Below are 24982 nucleotides of genomic sequence, written 5' to 3'. Positions count from 1 at the left end.
TGAAATAGCCAATATGTTAAATGATTTCTACTATAGCATCAAGTCTAGCTGGAAAAATCCCAAGTTCCAATGCCCATTGGAAATAAGTCACTTTGACTTTTTTGGGGGGAGGTTCTCCTAGGTAATTTACACTATGTTTAATAATTGTATTTATGTGTACCTGTGCCTATATAAAATTACTTTCTTAAGGGAGTGACTACATTAACGGAAGTTTTCCAGACTCACTCTGGCTCCAACTGAGATCTATGATAATGAATTCACTGAAAAACGAGGCAGGAAACTTATCATGTGATATCATATGATATCTCATGTGATATCACCCACCATTCCAAGATTATTCAACAAGTCATTAGAAAACAGGATGGATAATCAGAACCTTCAAAACTAGAGATGCCAAGCCCATGATGAGCCTCTTCAAATTGCTTGTTCTAGGCTGGAATGTTTCTGCACAATAATGGCCCCTTTCAAGGCAGGCGAAATTGCACAACTTGAGAATACTATATATACTGAACAATCATTTCTAATCTTAATCCTGCCCTGATTTTTTTTCCTTGATAGCTGCAAAAGAACGCATAGTCATAACACAAGACACAAAAATCTCATGATATTCCCTACGTCCAGATGCCGGAGGCTCACTATCTAACAGCCACTTCATAGCTACTTAACTTAATGTGATACTGACAGCAATTTACTGTGTCAAATCTTGAAACCCTGGTTTTCATCCATTTCTGTCCTCTTTGTTCTTCCAACTTTCCTTCAACTCCCGCAGCTGGGTTGGTAGTCACTCAGCTCACACACTCAGGTCCATGGTTTGATCCCCGGTAAAGATGGAAGCATTGAGGTGTGTTTCTTTAAGACACCTGATGATACTGTTCACCTAGCAGTAAGTAGGTACCTGGTGTTAGTTGACTGGTGTGGGTGGCATCCTGGGGACAAAATTAACCTAAGTTGTGGGAAATGCTCTACATAACCAGGGACTTTCTATATAGAATGGCATTGATGTCAACTATTGTATGTATAAGTTGTATTATGCACTGATAGAAATAAAGATTATTATTATTATTATTATTATTATTATTATTATTATTATTATTATTATTATTATTATTATTATTATTATTATTATTATTATTATTATTATTATTATTTTATAGGCCTATCCTATCTCACTGCAATTTATTTCGAATTAACCGAATAAAATTTAATAGAGTATAGGCTAAGCATTCTTATGTTCCTACCAATGTTTTATTACATGTAAACTATATTATTTATACCTGGAAAATAAAGAAAATAAAAATTGTATAGCGTAGTAGATAAACTTTAATAAAATATCATTATTAACCAGTGTAATAGACTTAATAAAATACCCTTATTAACCAGTGTCGTAGATAGACAAATTAATTCCATTATTAACCAGTATTGTAGATAGACTAATTAATACCATTATTAACCAGTGCTTATAAAACACCACTATTAACCAGCGTAATAAATATTAACCAGACAAGTAGCCCTGGTTATATCTTAATTAAACTCCTACTACAACACTCACACTCAAATTATTATTTATTACAACATTTCAACATTAAAAATATTTAACCAGCTACAAGATAAGAATAAAAACAACTTAAATATATAAAAAGTGAGACAAAGAACCATCAAAATAATGTTGATAAGTTAGGCGCCAAATCCACCATCACAACAAACTTCACAGTAAATACGTCTTTTATACCAAGTAAGACGTTTTTTCTACCTTGTTTTACTTGAAAATACATTAGAATGATTATTTTGGAGTGTTAATAAAGATGTTTGGTGGTTTTATTAAGGTTAAATGAGTTTATTTAAGGTGGTGAGGCTGGACTCGGGTCTCAACACCTGTCAAGGTAATTTAAATTTTGGGCTCAGTAATTCTATTTATGCATTAATTAGTAAGTAAGTTTATTTAAGTACAAGTACGGACAAGTACAATTATCCTTACTAAAGTTTAATTTACGTAGGATAAACCAAAAGAGATTAAAGTAACTTTCTTTTTTTTGGGGTCTTTATTTACGTCTTAATTTATAACTTTGAACTTTTACAATAGTTTTATGTGGTAAATTATGTAGTGTAACCTGGGATAGTCCCATATAGTTAATATAACCTATTTTCATGGGGTAATTATCTTACTTTTTAATGGGGTGCCTTATGTTGGTGGAGGGCTTTTGATATGAGGAATTGGAGCTTCCCTTGGTTAAATTTATATATGTATAGATTTTAATGTGTGCAGCCAGCAGCAACAGCCTGGTTGATCAGGCTCTGATCCACCAGGAGGCCTGGTCACAGACCGGGCCGCGGGGGCGTTGACCCCCGGAACTCTCTCCAGGTATATATATATATATATATATATATATATATATATATATATATATATATATATATATATATATATATATATATATATATATATATATATATTATATATATATATATATATATATATTATATATATATATATATATATATATATATATATATATATATATATATATATATATATATATATATATATATACAGTTGACCCCCGCTTAACGATCACCTCCAAATGCGACCAATTATGTAAGTGTATTTATGTAAGTGCGTTTGTACGTGTATGTTTGGGGGTCTGAAATGGACTAATGTACTTCACAATATTCCTTATGGGAAAAAATTCGGTCAGTACTGGCACCTGAACATACTACTGGAATGAAAAAAGTTCGTTAACCGGGGGTCCACTGTATATATATATGTATATATATATATATGTATATATATATATGTATATATATATATGTATATATATATATATGTATATATATATATATATGTATATATAATGTATATAATTTATTTATTTATATATTTTTTAATTTTTTTTTATTGAGGCAATCAGTGCATAACAATAAAAAATACAAAATTTAATTTTTAAAACAAAACATATATTAAGTACCTTTTAGGTCTCTTTCTACACTGGTTTATATTAAATCGGGCCTTGACGTGATCGGGCAGCCAGTTCTGCTTCTTTATTGTGGTGTAATAAAAGGTATTTTAGGCCTGGCCACCTGTTGTAGGTATTACAAAAATTGTGTAAGTTTATTTAGGTACAGGAACACATACGTACAATTATTGTACTTATAAGTACAGTTATTGTACTTGTGTTCCTTGTACTTGTGCAAGAATTACGAACAAGCAACACAGAATATAGAACAACCATGGGGAGTTGAATAATAGCTCTAGGCCTTTCGTGTTGCAATCATCACATCATAAGGAGCATGCAGTGTTGCAGAAATGAGTAAGAAAATCTATGTAGATTTGTCTTAAGGGACCCTGTGTTTAGATAGTCCCTCAGAACAAATCTATTGAGATTTTCTTACTAATTTCTGCAACTTTGTCAGCTCCTGATGATGTGTTGATTGCAACACAAGAGGCCTAGAGCTATTATTCAACTCCCTGTGATTTTTTTTTTTTTATTCGCCGGTATTCTCCCGGCCCGGGTCTTTTCCAAGTAGTGGTGACCCGGCCTTGGCTCCCTATCTGGGGAGTGTCTCGAGACTTAAGTCTCCCATAAGTCTCTCTCATGGGAGGAGGTACAAGTACCCCATCATCTTTGGGACCAACTCCCTGTGAGTGTTTTGTGAATTGTTCGTGTGTTTACCTATACCTAAATAAACTTACTTATTTTACTTAGGATAACTCAGAAAAGTCAGACAGAGTGACTTATTGCCACAGTGTAACTTCAGCTGCCTTAGTCTGTCTTCATTATTATAATAATCATGGGGAAGTGCTAAACCCATAGGATTATATAGCACATGTGGGGGAGGGGAGGGGATGGAAGGCATTCAGGCTCAGTTCAGGGAACTGGAACACAGATCCAATTCCTTGAATCCAGAGCCCCTCACCAACATCAAGGAACCTCCCTTGAGGGGAGTCTGTCTTCAATATTAACTATTTCCATTTGTAATTTATCTTGGCCTATTTGTTCTCTTGAACCCAGATCCAAGATGAGTCATAATTTGAAAACAGTAGAACTATAAACAGAAAATGAGGTAATCAGTCCCTCAGCCTTGGAGTTGGTGCAAAGAGCACCGTAGTCGTGGAGGTTCTGTCTTTCAGGTCTTTTTGTCAGAGCAGAGCCCTATGTCTAGGACCCTCAATGGAAATAAGTCATTTTGACTTTTTTTGGAGGTTATTCTGGTGGGTAATTTACACAAGTTACTATGTATGATAATTGTACTTGTGTGGACCTGTACCTAAACAAACTTACACAATTTTTGTAGTAGCAGTAGTAGGTCCATGTCTAAAAGTGAGACATAAGGTCCTGTAAGCCTCAGTAGATAAGCACTGTGACTGTCTGTAGAGGGACTTTAACTGGCATTTTTTTTATAAGGCCCCATGTATAGACCAGCTAGTCACTTTATTATACAATCACTTGTAGGTCACCATTATACGGAATTCAAATATGGATGTGTTGCTTCTACCCATGATGAATGCATATTTTGTGATTGTATAATAGAGTGACTATTTGGTCTATGTATGGAGACTTGACTCGCCCTGTACATCTTTCACTATCAATTCTCCTGACATGCATGGATCAGAAGGTATTCCCAGATTTTTCAGTGAAGATACTGCTGTTGTGAGTTCTCCATTAAACATTTCATTAAAAAGTGTTTGCCCATTTCATATACTTGTTGTGCCAAAAATTATGGCCTGTTTGTCCTAAGTGTAGCAATAGTTTATTATCTACTAACCATTTCCTGCAGGTCTCTAGTTCCAGTGACAGTATATCAGCTACAGTATATCCTGTTTTACTTGAGACTAAGAGAGCACTCTCAGCTTACTTACTTTTATGAATAGAGGCACATACAAAATAGGTGGAAATTCTGATAACGTTACAATATAATTTGTGATGTTGGAAGTAATGTTTGTTTAGCATTTTATTATCTAAAGGTTCAGCATCAAAAAGTACTTACAGTATTATTATTATTTGGTGTACTCCTAGATTTTTTGCTTACCATTTCATCTATTCCAATTATCCCTGCTATTGGAATGGTTTCTATTTTGATTTGGACTATTAAATATATATATAGGGTAAGAAAGAAATCTAAGCAATATTAAATGTTAGGATTTATGGTGATGATAGAGAAGTTTATGTACTTTTGATTTTCAAATTGCATTCATGGAAAGGCATTGAGAAATTATAATCTGTTATAATCAGATTTTTTAAGGCTTTCATAAGAGAAACTGAAACTTAACATAACATTTGTGTTTCAGTTTTTGAGAACTACACAGAATCATGCAGTGACAACAGCTTTTCACTTGTCTGTCATGTCTGGTGCTGTGGACATTCAGGTTAGTTGTGAGGAACTACCTTATTTTGCTACCATAAATATAAGGATATGTTCTCAACAGCTTATCCACAGTAACCTAGCAATCATTTAGTAAATCTAGACATAATGTATGTGTGTAAAATGTATATACTACAGTACAGTAAATGTAAACAAACCATACCATGGGCGGGGATAGAACCTGCGATCAGAGAGTCATGTAAACATTTTTAAAACATTTTTTATTGCTGGTTTATGTGTACATATTTTGTAAACATTAGAATGATAACAATGTTTGTGAGGTTATTGCGTAGCATACAATGAGTGAATTTAAATACAATATGTCTTATATTGGTCTCACAGGTCATAAAAGTTACTTGAAAAAATAAAATATTAAAAAAGAAAAGACAAAAGCACATTAACCCTTTCAGGGTTAAGACACTCAATCGTTAACTCCCATTTACAGTCGAAAAATATTTAAAAAAAAAAAAATTCTTATGAAATGATAGAGCATATTTTTGTGAGTGTTACAGGCCAAAAAAAAACTTTTTTTGTCATCATTACTTACCGAGATATGGAGGCGTGAAGTTGACACAAAGTGAGACACTTATGGCAACATTGCCAGCATGAAGTTGACACAAAGTGAGCCACTTATGGCAACATTGCCAGCGTGAAGTTGACACAAAGTGAGCCACTTATGGCAACATCGCCGGCATAAAGTTGACACAAAGTGAGCCACTTATGGCAAAATTGCCGGCATGAAGTTGATACAAAGTGGGCCACTTACGGCAACATCGCCAACTGCCGGTCATGCGGTAATAGTAATTTTCTATCTACTTTTTTCTTTTATTTTATAACATCATATTCTTCAAGCAACCCTCATGGCCTGTGAGACCAACACAAGCCATATTGTTGTATTTATTTATTTATTTATTTAGTAATTTTAGCATACATACAGAGGTACAAAAAAAATACAGGTAAGAGCAGCATGCCAAAGCCACTTATATGCATAGCATTACGGGCTGGCTTAAAATTAACTTAAGATTAACTAAGCAATGATGAAATCAGTGATAAAACATTATTGTAAACAGATAACTATAAAGCACAAATGAGTATTACAAAGACAGGTCATATGGTTGCATGCATTGCTGTACATGAATGGGTCCTAGTACATTCAGTCGAATGGAGTATTCTGTTAGGTAGTGTATTTAAAAAAATAACAAAGTTAGATTGGGTCCTAGGTTTAACATTTGTGTGATATAATTGTGAGTAACATTTAGGATATACAATTTATAAGGTTCAGTTATTCAGTATTTATTTGGTTTTGAGTAAGTGATCTTTGAGGAGAGACTTGAATTTATAAACAGGTAGTGTTTCTTTTATATTTACAGGTAATGAATTCCAGATTTTAGGGTCTTTTATGTGCATTGAGTTTTTGCATAGCGTGAGATGGACACGAGGAACATCAAAGAGTGATCTGTGCCTTGTGTTATGGTCATGTGTTCTGTTGAGGTTGGCAAGGAGATGTTTGAGGGGAGGGTTAATATCAGAGTTAAGTGTTCTATGTATGTAATAGGTGCAATAATAAGTATGGATGTTTTGTATGGTGAGTAGGTTGAGTGTTTTGAATATTGGTGGAGTGTGCTGCCTGTAGTGAGAATTTGTTATCATTCTAACTGCAGCCTTTTGTTGGGTAATTAGTGGTCTGAGATGGTTAATTGTTGTTGAGCCCCATGGACAAATTCCATAGGTGAGATAGGGGTAAATAAGAGAGTGATAAAGGGCCAGGAGGGCTGACTGTGGAACATAGTACCGTATCTTCGATAGTATGCCTACAGTCTTGGAAATTTTCTTAGAAATTTGTTGTATATGTGTATGAAATTTGAGTCTATTATCAAGGTGGATTCCTAAGAATTTTCCCTCTGTTAGCTTTGTGATAGGTGATCTGTTTATCGTTATGTTAAGAGGTACATCTGTAGCTCGGTTACCAAACTGAATGAAGTAGGTTTTGTCAATGTTTAGTGTAAGTTTGTTAGTCCTCATCCAGGTAGATATTTTCTGTAATTCGGTGTTTACAGTATTGGCTAGCGTGACTGGGCTCGGGTGAGAGAAGACGTATGTAGTGTCATCTGCAAAAAGTGTGGGTTTGAGTAATTGCGAAGCATTTGGTAGGTCATTTATGTATAGGAGAAAGAGAAGAGGGCCAAGGACAGTAAATGTACTGTTCATAAATCAGAAAAGGAGTACTTGAGATGGTTTATTCATGTAAATAGAATTAAGCAAGATAGGTTAATAAAGAGGGTGAATGAAAGGTCTGACAGAGGAATGGAAGGAAGCTGTAATTATACAGTTGACCCTTGAACAATGCAAAGATTCCCCACACAGTTGAAAATCCACATATAATTTTGACTCCCCAAAAATTTAATTACTAACAGCCTATTGTTGACCAAAATCCTTACTGATAACATAAACAGTCGATTAACACATATTTTGTATGTTTTATATATTATATGCGTACTGTATTCTTGCAGTAAAGTATGCTAGAGAAAAGAAAACGTTGTTAAGAAATCATAAGAAAGAGAAAATACATTTACAGTAGTGTACTGTATTTATCGATACTGTAAGTTTACTTTGTCTGTTTACAAGTTAAATTGTCTGTCAGTACCTACATCAGTTTTGTCTTATATGATACAAAACACTAGATGTTATATGTATTACTAACTCTCAACATCGAAAATAAAAAGATAATATGAAATTCATTTTTGTTTATGATTTAGTATTGCATCTTTACAACTTGTTTACATTTCTCTCAACTGCGGATGGTACATGTACGATCTGTAATAATAATATTTATTCTTTCACCACTGTTTGTAAAAAAAAAAAATATCCCAGTATCCCTTAATCTTCATTTTTTATTTAATTTACATTGATTAGTTAGCCCAAAATGCATTGCACACTAGTCACTTTCTTTGTGCGTACCAATGTCCTTTTGCGCTTCATATAGAGGGGCTTTAGGCTTGTACACCAAACTATTTTATTTCTTTGTACAAACATGTATCATGTCAAAATAAAGTACTTATATTATTAATATTACTATTATTATTATTAAACTTCATTATTTGTGTACTACATAAAAAGATAAAAAATTGAATTTGAATTAGAATCTGGGGCCTCTTGTTATACCTATTGAATTCATTATTTTCAAAATTCATTATTTCATGTCTTTTTAAACCTTATTTGTTGTTATCACAGATTCTCTTCCTCCTATTAGTCGGCACGGGTGTCTCTCTGGTGTTTTCAGCTTTTCATCATTACTCGTAATTTTACCTCTGGGATTCATTTTGTAGCTTTTCTTTGGACCGTTTCTATCTGATCCACATACTTCTTCAGGTATGGACACCACACAGCAGCAGCTTGCTTAAATTTTGGCTTAATATGTGTTATAAAAAGCTTTTTCAGTATTTGCAGTTCATAGATTTGAAAACTATTTTTTAATTAGCCAGTGTAGCAGGTGTGCTTCATATAATTTCATATTTTACATGATCTGGTAATAATTTTTATTACTAATTTATTAACTCTGGATCCCATGCTCCATATGTTACTCTTCACAGTTTTTTCACTATTAGAGTGCATTATCACTCTTTCCAAGATAGTTTAAATAGTTTTTATTGAAACTGTATTCCTCTGTTTTAGTAAGTACAAAGTCAAGCAGTGACATGTTGCTTTCTCTCAGTACTATGATGTGTCATTTCATTTATATGCTCATGCATGAAATCCTGTCATTCAAGTAAGGAATTCTGTAGATTATTTATAGTTACAGCCTCGTATGTTGCCCTATTTATTTATTTATTTATACAGTATTTAAGATCTCCAGTTATAATTACTTCCTTAATATCATAGAAACTATTCAGCTCTACTATAGTTCCTTTTATTCGGTATTATGTAGAGTAATTCGATATTGGCCTTGTCAAATTCTCTTCTCTCATTTAACCCTTTCAGGGTCCAAGGCCAAAATCTGAAGTCACGCACCAGTGTCCAAGAAATTTTGAAAAAAAAAAAAAATTATTTTTTCTTACAGAATTAAAGAGCATATTTTTGTGAAGGTAATAAAACAAAAAAAATTAGAATCTGATCATTACTTACCGAGATACAGTGCCAAGAAGTTTATAGAAAATGATGTGGTAGCAGCAACATCGACGAATTCCACATACGCGTATTATATTATTTTGTTGTTTTAGTTGTTTTTTCTTTTCTTTTCCAATTTTTTTCTATTCCTACTAACATTTGGGGCCTGAGAGACCAATACTGTATATAATTGATATATATATACTCACTGTATTGAACACAATAACCGCACTAAAGTTATTATCATATTATTGTTTACCACTGTTGTTTATTACAATAAACATGCACAAATATTGTATAATACTAATGTTCTATCATATATTTACATATTTACAATCACTGGACATGGTTTTAGAACTGCTGGAGCTTGTGGAACTCCTTGAAACAAGGCACCATGCACAGAGGCACCTTACATTCCTCACACATAAACCGAGTGTCTTTGCGTCTTTGTTGCCGTCGTTTTGTTTGTGCACAGACAATGCATCTCTTCTGAGCAAATTTCTTTTGAGTTGAAGGAAGCTGTATTATGAAATGATCACCTTCTCTCCTCAAACGCTTGGGTATATTGTGATGAATTCGAGGACCATGTTGTATTGCAGGTGTTGTTACCTGGTACTTCATTATGAGTTGTCTGACAACAGACAAACAAAATTCACCATACGGTGGTCTGTTACCAGTCTTTATTTGGTACATATTATATGCATTCAGCATTGAAATGTCCATGAGATGGAAGAAAAGTTTCATGTACCACTTGTAACTCTTACAAACACAGTCAACAAAACCAATCTGCATGTCACACTTGTCAACCAAGCGCATGTTTTGTGTATAATCAATCACTGACACTGGTTTTCGAATACGTTCATTAGTCACTCGATCAACTTTGCCACTGTCTTGCATTTCATTGCGGTGAATGGTTGTCAACAATGTGACATCTCGTTTGTCATGCCACCGTAATGCCATGATGTCATTGGCAGTAAACACCTGCACGTCATCACCACGAACACCTGCGTTGAGCCTGGGCATATATTTACGATTAGAATGCACTGTGCCACACACATCTGTCTTGTTCACTCGCATGAAATCACTGAGTAATGGGCTTGTGTACCAGTTATCGGTATATAATGTATGGCCCTTACCAAGATAAGGTGCCATCATGTTTCTCACTACGTCACCTGAGATACCCAATAACATCTTGGTATCTTTCAATGTTTTACTACCCGTTTATACAACAATATCCAACACCAGGCCACTGTCACAATCACAGAGTAAAAACAATTTTATACCAAAGCGGTTCCTCTTGCTCGGTATATACTGCTTGAATGACAGTCTACCTTTGAACAAAATCAAAGACTCGTCAATTACAAGATTCTTGAATGGATAAAAGTATATCCTGAACTTTTGTTTGAGATACATGAAAACATTTCTAATCTTGTATAACCTGTCACTTCTGTCAGGCCTGGTTTTGTCAGAGAAGTGCAACATACGTAACAGTAAGATAAACCTGTTCACTGGTATTATTTCACTGAAGGATGGGGTACAAATTAGCCGATCTGTGGACCAGTATGCTTTTATATTATGCTTATAGATGTGAGGCATAAGCATTATTGTTGCAAAAAGCAAATACATTTCTGCAACAGTCGTCTCTTTCCACCTGTGTAGTCTTGACTGTGGTGATAAGATCGTATTTGCCATGGTGTACTGAAAATACTTATTACTTTCCCTGACAATAATTTCCATCAATGGCTGGTCAAAGAATAATTCAAAGAATTCCAGTTCATTGGCCGTGGTTCCAAGGGGACAGGTAGGTAGAATTCCACTTTGAGAGTCATCAAAGTGGTGAGGGCTGGGAACAAAATTGGGATTTTGCTGCCAATCCCAGATACGGTTTGCTGGTGGATACTGGACATCATAGGCTGGTTGTACGGGTGGTTGTGGCGGGCTGGTGGGTGACGCTCCGCTTTGTCCTTGAACTGACGAGTCAGCAGCGTGGGTCCCCGCGTGGCACAGTGAGTCACGCACGGCGGTGCCACTACCACCACCAGCACCACTAACACCATCCACTGATGCCTGTGGCCCATCCATGCCAAGTGTAGCCACATCATCCTCACTATCACTACCTAAAACGGGTGTAGGGCCACGGGATGTACTCCGGGATGTACTCCGTCCCCTGGGCACAGCATAGGGTACACTACCTGAGCGCATGCGGCGGCGAACATACCGACGCTTCACTGGTGAATATGTTTCCTCACTATCACTACTCGAATGATCGTCGAGCGCAATAAAATCACAATCCACGTCAGAATCATCGTCATTACTGAAGTCAGAGGCCAGGCCACGGGAAAATATTAGTTTTCTCTTACGTTTAGGAACACCCGACCGTGAGTCACGAGTGCCCACACCAGAGGTAGAAGCTCGAGGATCGTCGGGGTTTTCTGCACTATTATCGATATCCTGGTCATTATTTTCGGTCACTAACTGATCAAAGCCGTAGAATTCGTCTTCATTTCCACTTCCATCAGTGTCAGAACTATCAGATAGGAAGAGGAGAGTCCCAATTTTCCGGGGAGTGAGAGCTGACTTGCGACGAGGCATGGTGAACAAGGGTGACTGAGCCGGCGTTCCCACAATGCTATGCAGGCGCCTAGATTTTTTGTTTATGGCGCACACCCACGGCGCAGACCCATTCTCTCACATGTAGGCCTATGAGCGCTTTCGCGCTAAATTTGACGGCGCTAGAATTTTGGCGTAGATCTACGGTTTGGACACTCACCGAAAAGCCGTAGATCTACGGGACGGACCCTGAAAGGGTTAAGTCTTATTAAAGAGTGTGTAAGTGATATATATACATGTACATGAATGCTTTAGATTGGAATAAATAGAGGATAATGATCCATGAATTTTTTTTTTGCAGAGTTCATCTTTACAGACTAAGAGATTATCCTAACTAAGATTCTTTCAAAGTCTTACTCTAGCTACAGTATACTACCCCTAGGAAGCCTCCCACAACAGTTGGCTAACACCCAGGTACTGTACCTATTTATTGCTAGGTGAGCAGGGCAGCTAATGAAGCTAACAGAGTATCAAGCCTCCACCATTTTTTTTTTTTTCACTGAATAATCCACATGGGTTTAGCACTTCACATAAGTATGATAATAGTAATAGCAATAATGTGAAAGTTTCATCTTCTTTAGGTAACCTTGACTTAAATCCTCTACAGATGAGAATGTATTCTCAAGGTCACTCTAGATGGGTTCAAAATTGATTACAATACTTCCCTAATAGGAAGACAGTAAAAGTAGTTTTCAACAATATCGTTTGATTTTAGGAAAGGATTTATTTTTCAGCAGCTTGATATATTTAATATTTGAAAGCTCATAGGTTTTCTTCCATTAACCATTGAACCAGGCACTACGTGGGGCTAGCAGTTTCTAATCTTTTGCTCATTAGTTTTAGTCTTTAATTGTTTTAGGCTCTGTGTTGAATTCTGAACTTTAAATCTTTTGTTTAGAAAGACACATGGGTGTAGCCAATTAGATTTTTATTGAGAAATGATTTCCATGGAATACAGTACGTATATAAAAAAAAATTCTATGAGAGTATTAACTTTAAGCAAATTTATGTTCAGTAAATGTAGTACCTTTTGTAATGTGTTCCACTGTTTAAGAAACTAAGCCTACCCAAATCTTAGTTTAAATGGTACGGACCTGAGGAACCATTTTAAGGTACAGTTCCTAAAACTGAATTAAGTCTTAGGGACCTGATGAAGTTTAGGTTTATAAAAAACATTCATTTGTGGTGGAATTTTATTCATTAACCCGCAAACGGTCCAAACGTATATATACGTTCTCTACCGTAGTGCCCCAGCTTTTTTGAGAAAAACAAAAATCATTTTTTTTAATAGGAAAAAAGAGCATATGGTACCCAGGCATCCGCAATTATTTTAATATGGCACACAGTGAGTGCACACACCCATTCTCTCATGTCTAGGCGACTCAGGCTTATCGTGGCAATGTAGAATGTACAGTGGACCCCCGGTTAACGATATTTTTTCACTCCAGAAGTATGTTCAGGTGCCAGTACTGACCGAATTTGTTCCCATAAGGAATATTGTGAAGTAGATTAGTCCATTTCAGACCCCCAAACATACACGTACAAACGCACTTACATAAATACACTTACATAATTGGTCGCATTCGGAGGTGATCGTTATGCGGGGGTCCACTGTATAACAAAAAAAACGTATATATACGTTTGGGGCAGTAGCGGTAAAAACGTATATACAGTGGACCCCCGGTATTCAATATTAATCCGTTCCTGAGAGCTCATCGAATACCGATAATATCGAAAACCGAATCAATTTTCCTCATAAGAAATAATGAAAATCAAATTAATCTGTGCAAGACACCCAAAAGTATGAAAAAAAAAATTTACTACATGAAATATTAAGTTTAATGCAATAGAATAATTACAATAACAATAAAATAATTGACACTTACCTTTAATGAAGATCTGGTGATGATTGATGGGATGGAAGGAGGGGAGAGGTGTTAGTGTTTAGAAGGGGAATCCCCTTCCATTAGGACTTGAGGTAGCAAGTCCTTTTCCAGGGTTACTTCCCTTCTTCTTTTAATGCCACTAGGACCAGCTTGAGAGTCACTGGACCTCTGTCGCACAACAAATCTGTCCATAGAGCTCTGTACCTCCCGTTCCTTTACGATTTGTCTAAAATGGGCCACAACATTGTCATTGTAATAGCTGTGTTAGGGTGATTTTCATCCATAAAGGTTTGCACTTCAACCCACTGTACACACATTTCCTTAATTTTTGAAGTAGGCACAATGTATTCCACAACTGGTTTTTCTTCTCAGGGTTAGCCCCAAGCCCTTCAAAATCTTTCTTAATTTCCATACTAATTCTCGCCCTTTTTACCACAGGGTTGGCACTAGAAGCTTTCTTGGGGCCCATGGTGACTTATTTTGCAGAAGCAAGCACCAAACACAGTGATAATATGGATAATATGGAATGTACCGAATGTATCCTTAGATGCGCGCACACTGGCTGGCTTGTAAACACTGGCACACAAGGGGCAGTTCAGGCCACATGTGGACAGGGCTTGTATGAATCGTATCGAATACTGGGTTTTCAATCGAATACTGAGGAAAATTTTTTGTGATATAATGCATCGAATACCGGATTTATCGAATACCGATGCCATCGAATACCGGGGGTCCACTGTATACGTTTGGACCTTTTACGGGTTAAAGATTGCCACACAAAAAATCCATCACAAAATGTAAACAATTCCCTACCAAATACATTGTTTTCCTGGGGAGTTAGGATTTACATATACAGTGTACAGGTACAGCACGTACGTATATGTTTTGTTGAATAAACAGATCTCCGGTGATGCAAGATTTCCAAAGTCTACTCTAGACTTAGCAACTGGTTTTTATATTATCCAAAACTATTTAACCTACAGGTGGTTATCCAAATGTAAAGAACTGTTGACCCTCATATGTTGATGTGATGCATCTTTTTATTTTCAGTGTGCTTATTTATAGTTAAATATGTATACATTTTCATAAGCTAACCTGCCCTGTCAGAAGTCTTTTACAAACTGTTTGTTGCTCAGAAGTTGGTGATATAGATGCTTCCTTTTATATTAGTATACATATATTAAGAATTTTTTATTGTGCGACTATATAGTCTCAATAATTTCTCCTTCAGGACACACCTCAGCATGCAAGAGGACAGATGGGTATCCAGTCATTTTTTAAGTACCCCCAGGAAACACCTTCAAAGCAAATTGAAGATAAAAAAGGTTTGTTGGGGTATTTTAAGATAGTGCCCAGAAGTGCAGTGATAAGGAACCTGACTGAAAACCAGCCTGAGAACAACCCTGATTGTGCAGAGGAGGATGAGGTTAGCATAATTAGACGAGACATTGAAGAGAGTTCTGAAGTTAAGGATGTGCATAAGGATGGCAGAAAAACAGATGGACTTTGGGGAAGCAGCTGTAGAGCAAGTGGTAAAACAGAAAAATGTTCTTTTGATATTAAAGAAGTGCCAGTTGGTGATGAAAATGAGTGTGTTAATTTTCATAAAAAAATACATTCCAAATTAAAAACATCTAAATCAGAGGTTTCTCATAAGGACATATTTACCTTAAACGCTGATACGCTATGTAACGCTAAGGAAGAATATCAGTGTGACCAGAAAAAGTCGTCTGTACCTCCAGCTAAAAAGGAGTTTAAATCGTCAGATACACCAAAGAAGGAAAAGACAAATATCTTTGCTTTTATGATGACTAACAGAGGTAAACAAAATGAAATTTTAAAAGCAATGAAGGAGCAAGAAAATATGAATAATACTGAGTTTATTGGTTCTAAAATGGCTGGGCAGAGTCCCAACAAGAAGCAGGAACAAGATAGTGATTTCACAAAAGAAGCAAGCTCGTGTAAGCTAAACATTGTACAGAAAAAAGGTGCAGACACTGAGGATTCTCAAGTCTTAAAAGTGGGCACAAGTAAACTGGTTTCAGGAAGTAATGCATTTGTGCTCATGATGGCAAACCGTCATGGACAGGACAAACTACACTCTAAAAGTATATATTCTGATGAAGAGAGCGAAAAACCTAGAGCAGCTTTTGAAGCTAATACCTCCACAGACAAAGAATTGAATTGTGCTAAAAAACGTAAAAGAGTGGATCTTGATTCCTCTCTCCAGGATTTTGATTTAACAGTAAGCACAAGTGTTAAGAATAAAAGAAAACGCATGAATAAAGAGTTTGAAAGTATATTGGAGGATATTCCGAACAACGAACACGCACACAGTGTGGAAAAGGAAACTAACGTCAGGAATAACAGGTCAGTGACAACATTTCCTGACTGTGGAAACACTGTACCAAACTATTGTGTTGAAGAGAGAGTGATGCAAGAAATAGTATCACCAGTCAAATCAATTTCATTTTCAGATTATATGAAAGAAGCATTAGAAAGAGAGAGCCATTCAAAGCAAGGTAATGTGAAAGCAGACAGTGAAGCACACCAGGGTGTGGGTCAGGGTATCAAAGGAAAATCTCACACAGATGGCAAAGGCACTGACCCTGCTAATAATAAGATTAAACAGACTAGAAGAATAATGAAGGGAAATGTTAGTAAATTGGAGAATGACTTTGCCATTGATGATACATACAAAGTAGTAGATAGTGAAGATGAAGCTATCAATAAGACAATTAGAATGGAAATGAACAATCAGAATCCAGGTAAGTCCCACAGGAAAAGGCTGAGGAAAAAGGTAACTCTAATTGACTCAGATGATGACACTACAAGTACCTGTGAGAAAAAACTTGATTCTACAATGGAAAGACAAGAAGATCCTTGTAACCAGGAAGATGTGGACTGTTGCAAGAAAACTGGAATTTCAAAGTTCTTTAAGAAAATTAGTCAAGAAGAAAGATCAGTGGAAAGGAGCAAGCATGTTTTTACAGTCAAAGCAGATGTTCATGCCACTTATGAAGGGCCTGAGATAAGCACTGATATTGAATCTTTTAGGAGCAAAGTTTGTGATAGGCAGCATTCTAATATTGTAAATATTAACAAAGAGAGCATGTCTGAAAGTTATAACAAGGACTGCAACCGCAGCATAAGTAAGAGAATTAGGAAGAGTCAAGAACTAGAAGATTTGAATAAGATAGAAGTATTGGAGCAAATTTCCATCACTGTGTCACCAAAGAAAAGTCAGGTCAGTTCATTAAATTTTATCAGTGATGTCAAGGTTGAAGAACCTCTAGGTGAGCTGGATGCAGTCATGAAGAGAGAGAAAGGATCAGCTAAGATCTCACATTATAGTGATGTTGTGAAAGAAAATGAAAATACAGGTAAGACCAAAAATGAATTAACTAAGACTTCAAGAAAGGTTTTAAGAGCTTCTCAAGATCAGAATGTTAATAATGAAAAAAAAGTTAAAAAGGAAGTTAGTTCAGAAATTGAATGTTGTGAAGATCAGGCTCAAGCAGTTGTCACTCAAAAAAAATCTAGAAAAAGCATATCCAAGGAAAAACAGAAAGTGCAGGAAAAAGGTAATCTGGAAGACAGAAACTGTGGTAAAGAGCAGGTAAATGTAAGAAGATCATTGAGAAGAAAGAAGGTAACATCAGAGGTGGAGGAGGAGAACTGTCCTGAAGAAACTGCAGCGGCTAACAAAGTGAAAACGTCCAGCTGTTCACTACCTTCAGTGGAATCTATTTCTGACATCAGCTTTGATTCAGTCTCAGAAAATGATAGAACTGGAGATAAATGTACTTCAACAAAAATTCATGAAAATGACAAGGAAAACATTGTCAAATATACTTCCACACTTATCCAGAAACCTGGCAAACTTCGGTAAGTTACAGTGCATGCTTTAAGATCAGTATTGTTACAAGAGCTATTAGCCATTTTAATCACTGTTTTAATGTATACTATATTGGAATAAAACAGTATTGCAGTTCTTTCTTTCAACACACCGGCCGTATTCCACCAAGGCAGGGTGGCCCAAAAAGAAAAACAAAAGTTTCTCTTAAATTTAGTAATTTATACGGGAGAAGGGGTTACTAGCCCCTTGCTCCCGGCATTTTAGTCACCTCTTACAACACGCATGGCTTACAGAGGAAGAATTCTGTTCCACTTCCCCATGGAGAGTATTGCATTTATCAGCCATTTAAAAAGCATGTTAAATATTTTTATTCCTGGGCTTAGTTACATAAATCAGTGAGCCTGGAAGCATAGATATTTATCCCTTCATCTATTTGCAAGTTTTTAGAAAGAACTAGTCAGTAAGTAAACTTGAATGATGATTTGGAGCACCTGAGTGTCTCCCTGAATATGGATTGCCCTGGGCATTTCTTTCAGGTAGAGACACATTGAAAGTTCACACTTTGATCTCTGACTTGTTACTGTAATCATTGGTATTTTAAGCATATGCAGTGTAATAATGTAATAATAATAATTACAATTTATTTTTCAGCTTAAGAATAAAAAGGATTCATAATCATCCACAGCATTTAGTGAATAATAGAAGATTAAGCTTAAAGAAGAGTAATATAGCTGAGAGCCAAACAGTACAACAGAAAGCTAAGAAGCTTCTGCAGAAGGCTAAGGGGACCAGAAAGTTCAGTGTGAGTAAGAGGAAGAAAGCACTGTTGGATAATGTAGCTAAGTATGAGGACAAACATGTTATGCTTGTTAACATGGCACTTATTAACAGTGATGTCACTAATGTTTCTTCATTTGTGGGTGACAAAAAGGCCTCTTCTAAGCAGACCAGAAAAAGGAAATCAGCTCAGGCATTGCCCAAACCAACAGATGCAACAAGAAGAAAGCGAAAGCAGAAAAATAATCTCAGAGTACAGAAGATAAAGAAAACCGAGAATGAGACCAATGAAGAAAACTGTAGTAGACGTCACAGGCCATGTCGTCAGGCTGCTATCACTGCTAACAAAGCCCTAGATGAACACAGGAAAATAGTAGCTTTGGAGAAAGGAGAGAAGAAATTGAGCAAGGATAGTAGAAGAGATCCCATTGCCAAAGGTAAGCATGTGGTTTCTTCTCCTTATAATAAAAATTCCATTATATTTCTTCCCTGCTACTCCACTTTCAAGGCTTGTTAAGCCTTGTGGGTTTCCTAATTTACAGGCTTTGATTATTTAACCCGTAAATGGTCCAAACGTATATACAGTGGACACCCGCATAACGATATTAATCCGTTCCTGAGAGCTCACTGTTACGCGAAATTATCGTTATGCGAATGAATTTTCCCCATAAGAAATAATGGAAATCAAATTAATCCGTGCAAGACACCCAAAAGTATGAAAAAAAAGAATTTTACCACATGAAATATACAGTGGACCCCCGGTTAACGATATTTTTTCACTCCAGAAGTATGTTCAGGTGCCAGTACTGACCGAATTTGTTCCCATAAGGAATATTGTGAAGTAGATTGGTCCATTTCAGACCCCCAAACATACACGTACAAACGCACTTACATAAATACACTTACATAATTGGTCGCATTCGGAGGTGATCGTTATGCGGGGGTCCACTGTACATTTACCTACACACAAAGAGAAGGATACATGTACAATAGTAGAGCAGTACATGCACAATATATATTGTGCATGTAGTACTCTACTAAATGAAGAATAAATGACACTTACCTTTATTGAAGATGCAGCAATGACTGATGAGACACTGTGTCCTGGGAGTGCCTTTTCCTCCTGAGTACTGTAGGTCCTGTTTGGCATTTTCTTCCAGAACAGGCCTTATCACACTGTGTATGCCACTATGATTCTTAAATCTCTCAAACCAACCTCTGCTGGCTTTAAATTCACCAATACGAGCACTAGTTCCAGGCATTTTTCCCTGTTCACCTGGGTGTTAGTCGACTGGTGTGAGTTGCATCCTAGGAGACAAGATTAAGGACCCCAATGGAAATAAGTTAGATAGTCTTCGATGACACTGACTTTTTTTTGGGTTATCCTGGGTGGCTAACCCTCTGGGGTTAATTGTTTCTTGGTATTCTCAATAAGCCACACCAGCAACGGTGCTACAGCAGCAGCAGCTGACAGTGCTACAGCAGCAGCTGACAGTGCTACAGCAGCAGCAGATGGTGCTACAGCAGCAGCAGACGGTACTACAGCAGCAGCAGCAGCTGACGGTGGTACAGCAGCAGCAGCAGCTGACAGTGCTACAGCAGCAGCAGACGGTGCTACAGCAGCAGCAGACGGTACTACAGCAGCAGCAGCAGCTGACGGTGCTACAGCAGCAGCAGCTGACAGTGCTACAGCAGCAGCAGAAGCAGCTGACAGTGCAGCAGCAGCAGCTGACAGTGCTACAGCAGCAGCAGATGGTGCTATAGCAGCAGCAGATGGTACTACAGCAGCAGCAGCAGCTGACAGTGGTACAGCAGCAGCAGCAGCTGATGGTGCTACAGCAGCAGCAGCAGCTGACAGTGCTACAGCAGCAGCAGATGGTGCTACAGCAGCAGCAGATGGTACTACAGCAGCAGCTGACAGTGCTACAGCAGCAGCAGACGGTGCTACAGCAGCAGCAGACGGTACTACAGCAGCAGCAGCAGCTGACGGTGGTACAGAAGCAGCAGCAGCTGACGGTGCTACAGCAGCAGCAGCTGACAGTGCTACAGCAGCAGCAGAAGCAGCTGACAGTGCAGCAGCAGCAGCAGCTGACAGTGCTACAGCAGCAGCAGATGGTGCTACAGCAGCAGCAGATGGTACTACAGCAGCAGCAGCTGACAGTGGTACAGCAACAGCAGCAGCTGATGGTGCTACAGCAGGAGCAGCAGCTGACAGTGCTACAGCAGCAGCAGACGGTGCTACAGCAGCAGCAGATGGTACTACAGCAGCAGCAGCAGCAGCAGCTGATGGTGGTACAGCAGCAGCAGCAGCTGACGGTGCTACAGCAGCAGCAGCAGCTGACAGTGCTACAGCAGCAGCAGCATCAGCAGTTGACCATGGTACCACAGTATTTCGATAATATTTCTCACCCTTTTTACCACAGGGTTGGCACTAGAAGTTTTCTTGGGGCCCATGGTCACTTATTTTGCAGATAAAATCACCAGAAACGCTGTAATAATACGAAATGTTCCGATTGTATGCTTGGATGCTACCGTGGAGGCTGGCTTGTAAACAATGCCACCGGCGGAACATGTGAGGCTGGCTCAGGCCGCACATTAGACGCGTCTCGGACGAATAGCGTTGAGCGGGTTTTTTAGCGGTATGCGAGGCAAAATCTTAGCGATAAAATGTATCGGTATGCGGATTTAACGTTATGTGATGCCAACTGTGTGCGGGGGTCCACTGTATACGTTTTTTCAACATTTGAAAGTATGTAAAATAAGTAGATCTTTTTGTTTTTTTTTTACATTTGAAAATGTGTAAAAAAACTTTGATCTACTTTTTTTGTTGTTGTTGTTGTTGTTGTTGAAAATATGTAAAAAAAACGTAGATCTACTTTTGTAGCACTACACATGTGAACATAGATCTGCTTGGACCGTTTACGGGTTAATGTACTTACTGAAAGGTCTCCCCTGAATAGTTTCAATTATGCACTTTTTTTTTTTTTTTTTTTTTTAATAAAACACTGTCATTATCTGAGCTCCATAATTCTAACATTGCCTTGAGCTTAGGAAATGGAAATATCCCTCTCTTTTCTTGATTTTATGACCCATATGGGTTTAGTGCTGCTAAATCCTTGGTTCAAACTTCATTGCCTCCCATTCCCCAGGCACTCTATATAATGTTTAAGGGTTAGCACATAGTGATGAATATACAGAGGGCCCCTGCATATACATCACCCTCTTTTCAGTATTCCACATTTTCATTTCCTTTTAATTGAGTCATTGTTCATTATGCACCACCTGCCAGCAACAGTCATCAGCAGGTGGAACAATGTCTCAGTTGAAAGCCAACAAAAATGTGAAACACCAAAAAGAGGTGCTGTATGTATGGGGCCCTCCTGTACAGTTGCCTGAGCTAAGAAAGGGCACCTACCCATTCCAATAGTTCCATGTACCTTTCCCATTCATGTTAAAGCTCATTTGCAGCTGGCACATTAACTGCCACTTCATCCCGTGGATATACCAAGTAGTATAGGGGGTTTCGTACATAAAAATTTTAAATTAGTGGAATTTGAAAAAAGTTACCAAGAAAATTCTCAACATTTTTAACAGTAATAGATATTGTTTAAATAAGTGCCTTATTACAATATTTTTTTAAGTATGCTACATGGGGGTGGTAGTCAGACAGCAGTGAAAGATGCCATATTTATTTATGAGTAGACTCTTTTTTCTATCTTATTTTGTGTATGTCTGGGATGCTGGCTTATGCATATACACCTGAAAATTTTGGGGCATCATTGCTTACATATTAATGGAATTGATAAATGTTTATCAATATCAAAGTATGCCAGTTACTTTGTAATCTATCAGTTTAACTTGCTCCCTTGCACAATGAGGGGCATTACAGGTATGTATTTACAGAAACAGTACTCAAGCCATGTCACTTCCTGTTATTTTAGTATTGCCCATTAATCATTGTTTGAATTTCCATTAATAATTTGTTTCTACAAACTGACCATATCCCATCAAGACTCAAGAAATCATAATGACATGATTGCAAACAAATCATGGCTAGTGAGTCGTAAAACTGGCTAATGCGCCGGTTTGGAGTTTTACGACTCACTAGCCGCAAGTTCAATTCCTTCCCATATCATGGTTTCATATCCCACCATTCAGGGTGACCTAAAAAGAAAAGTGAGTTTTTCTTTCTTAAATTTAGTAATTTATACTGGAGAAGGGCTTAATCATTGTTTTATCTCCCTATAATTCTTTTTATTGTCTCATTATGAAGCATAATTTTTCTCATCATGCTCATTATGTTGTTCATACACTGTATGTAGTATCAGTACTGTACAAACACTAAATATTTATTAAAAAAAAGTTGGTATTTGCAGATGCAAAATTGGCACCAATATTTTACAAGAAATCCAAGTCTCCACCTTGTATAGAGATAATAAAGGTAGTGACATTGTCTCCAGCCAAACTTAAGGCTCGTCAGGACTTCTTACAGTCTGGCGTACCAGATGAGATTAAGAAGCATCAGATTGTGGAGAGAAGGTATGAAATGTTCAGTGGGTAAGCTTTGGTAGGTTGTACCCAATAAATGATTACGTTTGCAATGTACTAAACTGTATTCTTTATTCTTTGTTTAAAATTGATACTTTGGAACTTTACATTTTACTTCATACATTGCATTTAGCAAAACTACATACCTTCTGTGATGTTAAAATTGATTTGTGACACAAACCTAAGCAACTTGAGGACTTTGCAGTTGCTCATACAGTATGTAAATACGTATGTATTTACATATACGTTTCCTTACCAAATTGTGCCAAACAACTATACCATATAAAACACACATCAAAGATTGATGCATTTGATAGTCAAAGACAAAAATATTAATAAAAAAAATGATTCCTCAGTACATGTCAACATCATAAAAATAAAAGTAACTTTTTTTTTTATTTTATTTATTATCACACTGGCCGATTCCCACCAAGGCAGGGTGGCCCGAAAAAGAAAAACTTTCACCATCATTCACTCCATCACTGTCTTGCCAGAAGGGTGCTTTACACTACAGTTTTTAAACTGCAACATTAACGCCCCTCCTTCAGAGTGCAGGCACTGTACTTCCCATCTCCAGGACTTAAGTCCGGCCTGCCGGTTTCCCTGAACCCCTTCATAAATGTTACTTTGCTCACACTCCAACAGCACGTCAAGTATTAAAAACCATTTGTCTCCATTTACTCCTATCAAACACGCTCACACATGCCTGCTGGAAGTCCAAGCCCCTCACACACAAAACCTCGTTTACCCCCTCCCTCCAACCTTTCCTAGGCCGACCCCTACCCCACCTTCCTTCCACTACAGACTGATACACTCTTGAAGTCACTCTGTTTCGCTCCATTCTCTCTACATGTTCGAACCACCTCAACAACACTTCCTCAGCCCTCTGGACAGCAGTTTTGGTAATCCCGCACCTCCTCCTAACTTCCAAACTACGAATTCTCTGCATTATATTCACACCACACATTGCCCTCAGACATGACATCTCCACTGCCTCCAGCCTTCTCCTCGCTGCAACATTCATCACCCATGCTTCACACCCATATAAGAGCGTTGGTAAAACTATACTCTCATACATTCCCCTCTTTGCCTCCAAGGACAAAGTTCTTTGTCTCCACAGGCTCCTAAGTGCACCACTCACTCTTTTCCCCTCATCAATTCTATGATTCACCTCATCTTTCATAGACCCATCCGCTGACACGTCCACTCCCAAATAACATTACTGTAAAATTACTGTACCAAATTGTACCAAATAGCTAGGAATTTATCACACTTATATCAAGTAGTCATGCAGGATACATTCCTGTAAATTGGCACTGTATGGAAATTACCAGTATGTGAGGTGATGAACGTGTGGGAAAATATGGTTTCGTTCCAGACACCTCCAAATTTACCAAATGATTATTAATATTCTACTAGGTACTACAGCTTATCCTGCCTTTCATTCTAACAGTTGTTTCAACCTATTTGCCCTTTGCAAGTAATTTCATTTTAACTAGGTACAGTAAGGTTGATTTGCTTTTTAAACCACATGGTACACAGTTACTTATGTAAAGAGGAGAAAGGTTGCAAGATTTAAAGGTAAATCTATTAATAAATAATGTAAGTATATTACCACAGAAGTTGCATAACATACCAATAACTAGTGTTTTGTATTTTTTCCAGTATGCAGGAGGAGGAGTTAAGTAACTGGCCCATGTTTCCTGAAGTAAGCCATGTTCAACAAAGAACAAATGAGACTCTATGGAAGCTTGGCATCCCAGAAGTGAGTTTTATAATATAGTATGTAAGAGTTTGATTATTGAAAGAGTGTATTTGTTTATTAAACTTTAATATATTG

The 24982-nt window shown here is 37.3% G+C and overlaps 1 protein-coding gene across 4 annotated transcripts in view; it reads left to right on the top strand.

Annotated features, from left to right (window-relative positions):
* Positions 1–1504: 1504 nt before the first annotated feature.
* elg1 (enhanced level of genomic instability 1) overlaps positions 1505–24982 on the top strand; it is a 47326-nt gene continuing 23848 nt past the window's right edge. The window contains exons 1-7 of one of the 4 annotated variants that reach the window (XM_053798342.2): positions 1505–1732; positions 5285–5362; positions 15190–17846; positions 18469–18619; positions 18749–19031; positions 22971–23133; positions 24808–24907. In XM_053798342.2, coding sequence (XP_053654317.2) covers positions 5339–5362; positions 15190–17846; positions 18469–18619; positions 18749–19031; positions 22971–23133; positions 24808–24907 — 3378 coding nt within the window. In that variant the 5' untranslated portion in view covers positions 1505–1732; positions 5285–5338. Of the gene's footprint in view, positions 1733–5284; positions 5363–12373; positions 12487–15189; positions 17847–18468; positions 19032–22970; positions 23134–24807; positions 24908–24982 lie in introns of all 4 variants that reach the window. The other 3 variants (XM_070101129.1, XM_053798339.2, XM_053798341.2) reach the window with 3 other exon arrangements.

The sequence above is a fragment of the Cherax quadricarinatus genome, chromosome 76 (assembly GCF_038502225.1).
Source record: "Cherax quadricarinatus isolate ZL_2023a chromosome 76, ASM3850222v1, whole genome shotgun sequence".
Classification (NCBI taxonomy): Eukaryota; Metazoa; Arthropoda; class Malacostraca; order Decapoda; family Parastacidae; genus Cherax; species Cherax quadricarinatus.
The sequence above is the reverse complement of the archived record's forward strand: the minus strand, read 5'-3'. Positions and strand labels throughout refer to the sequence as shown.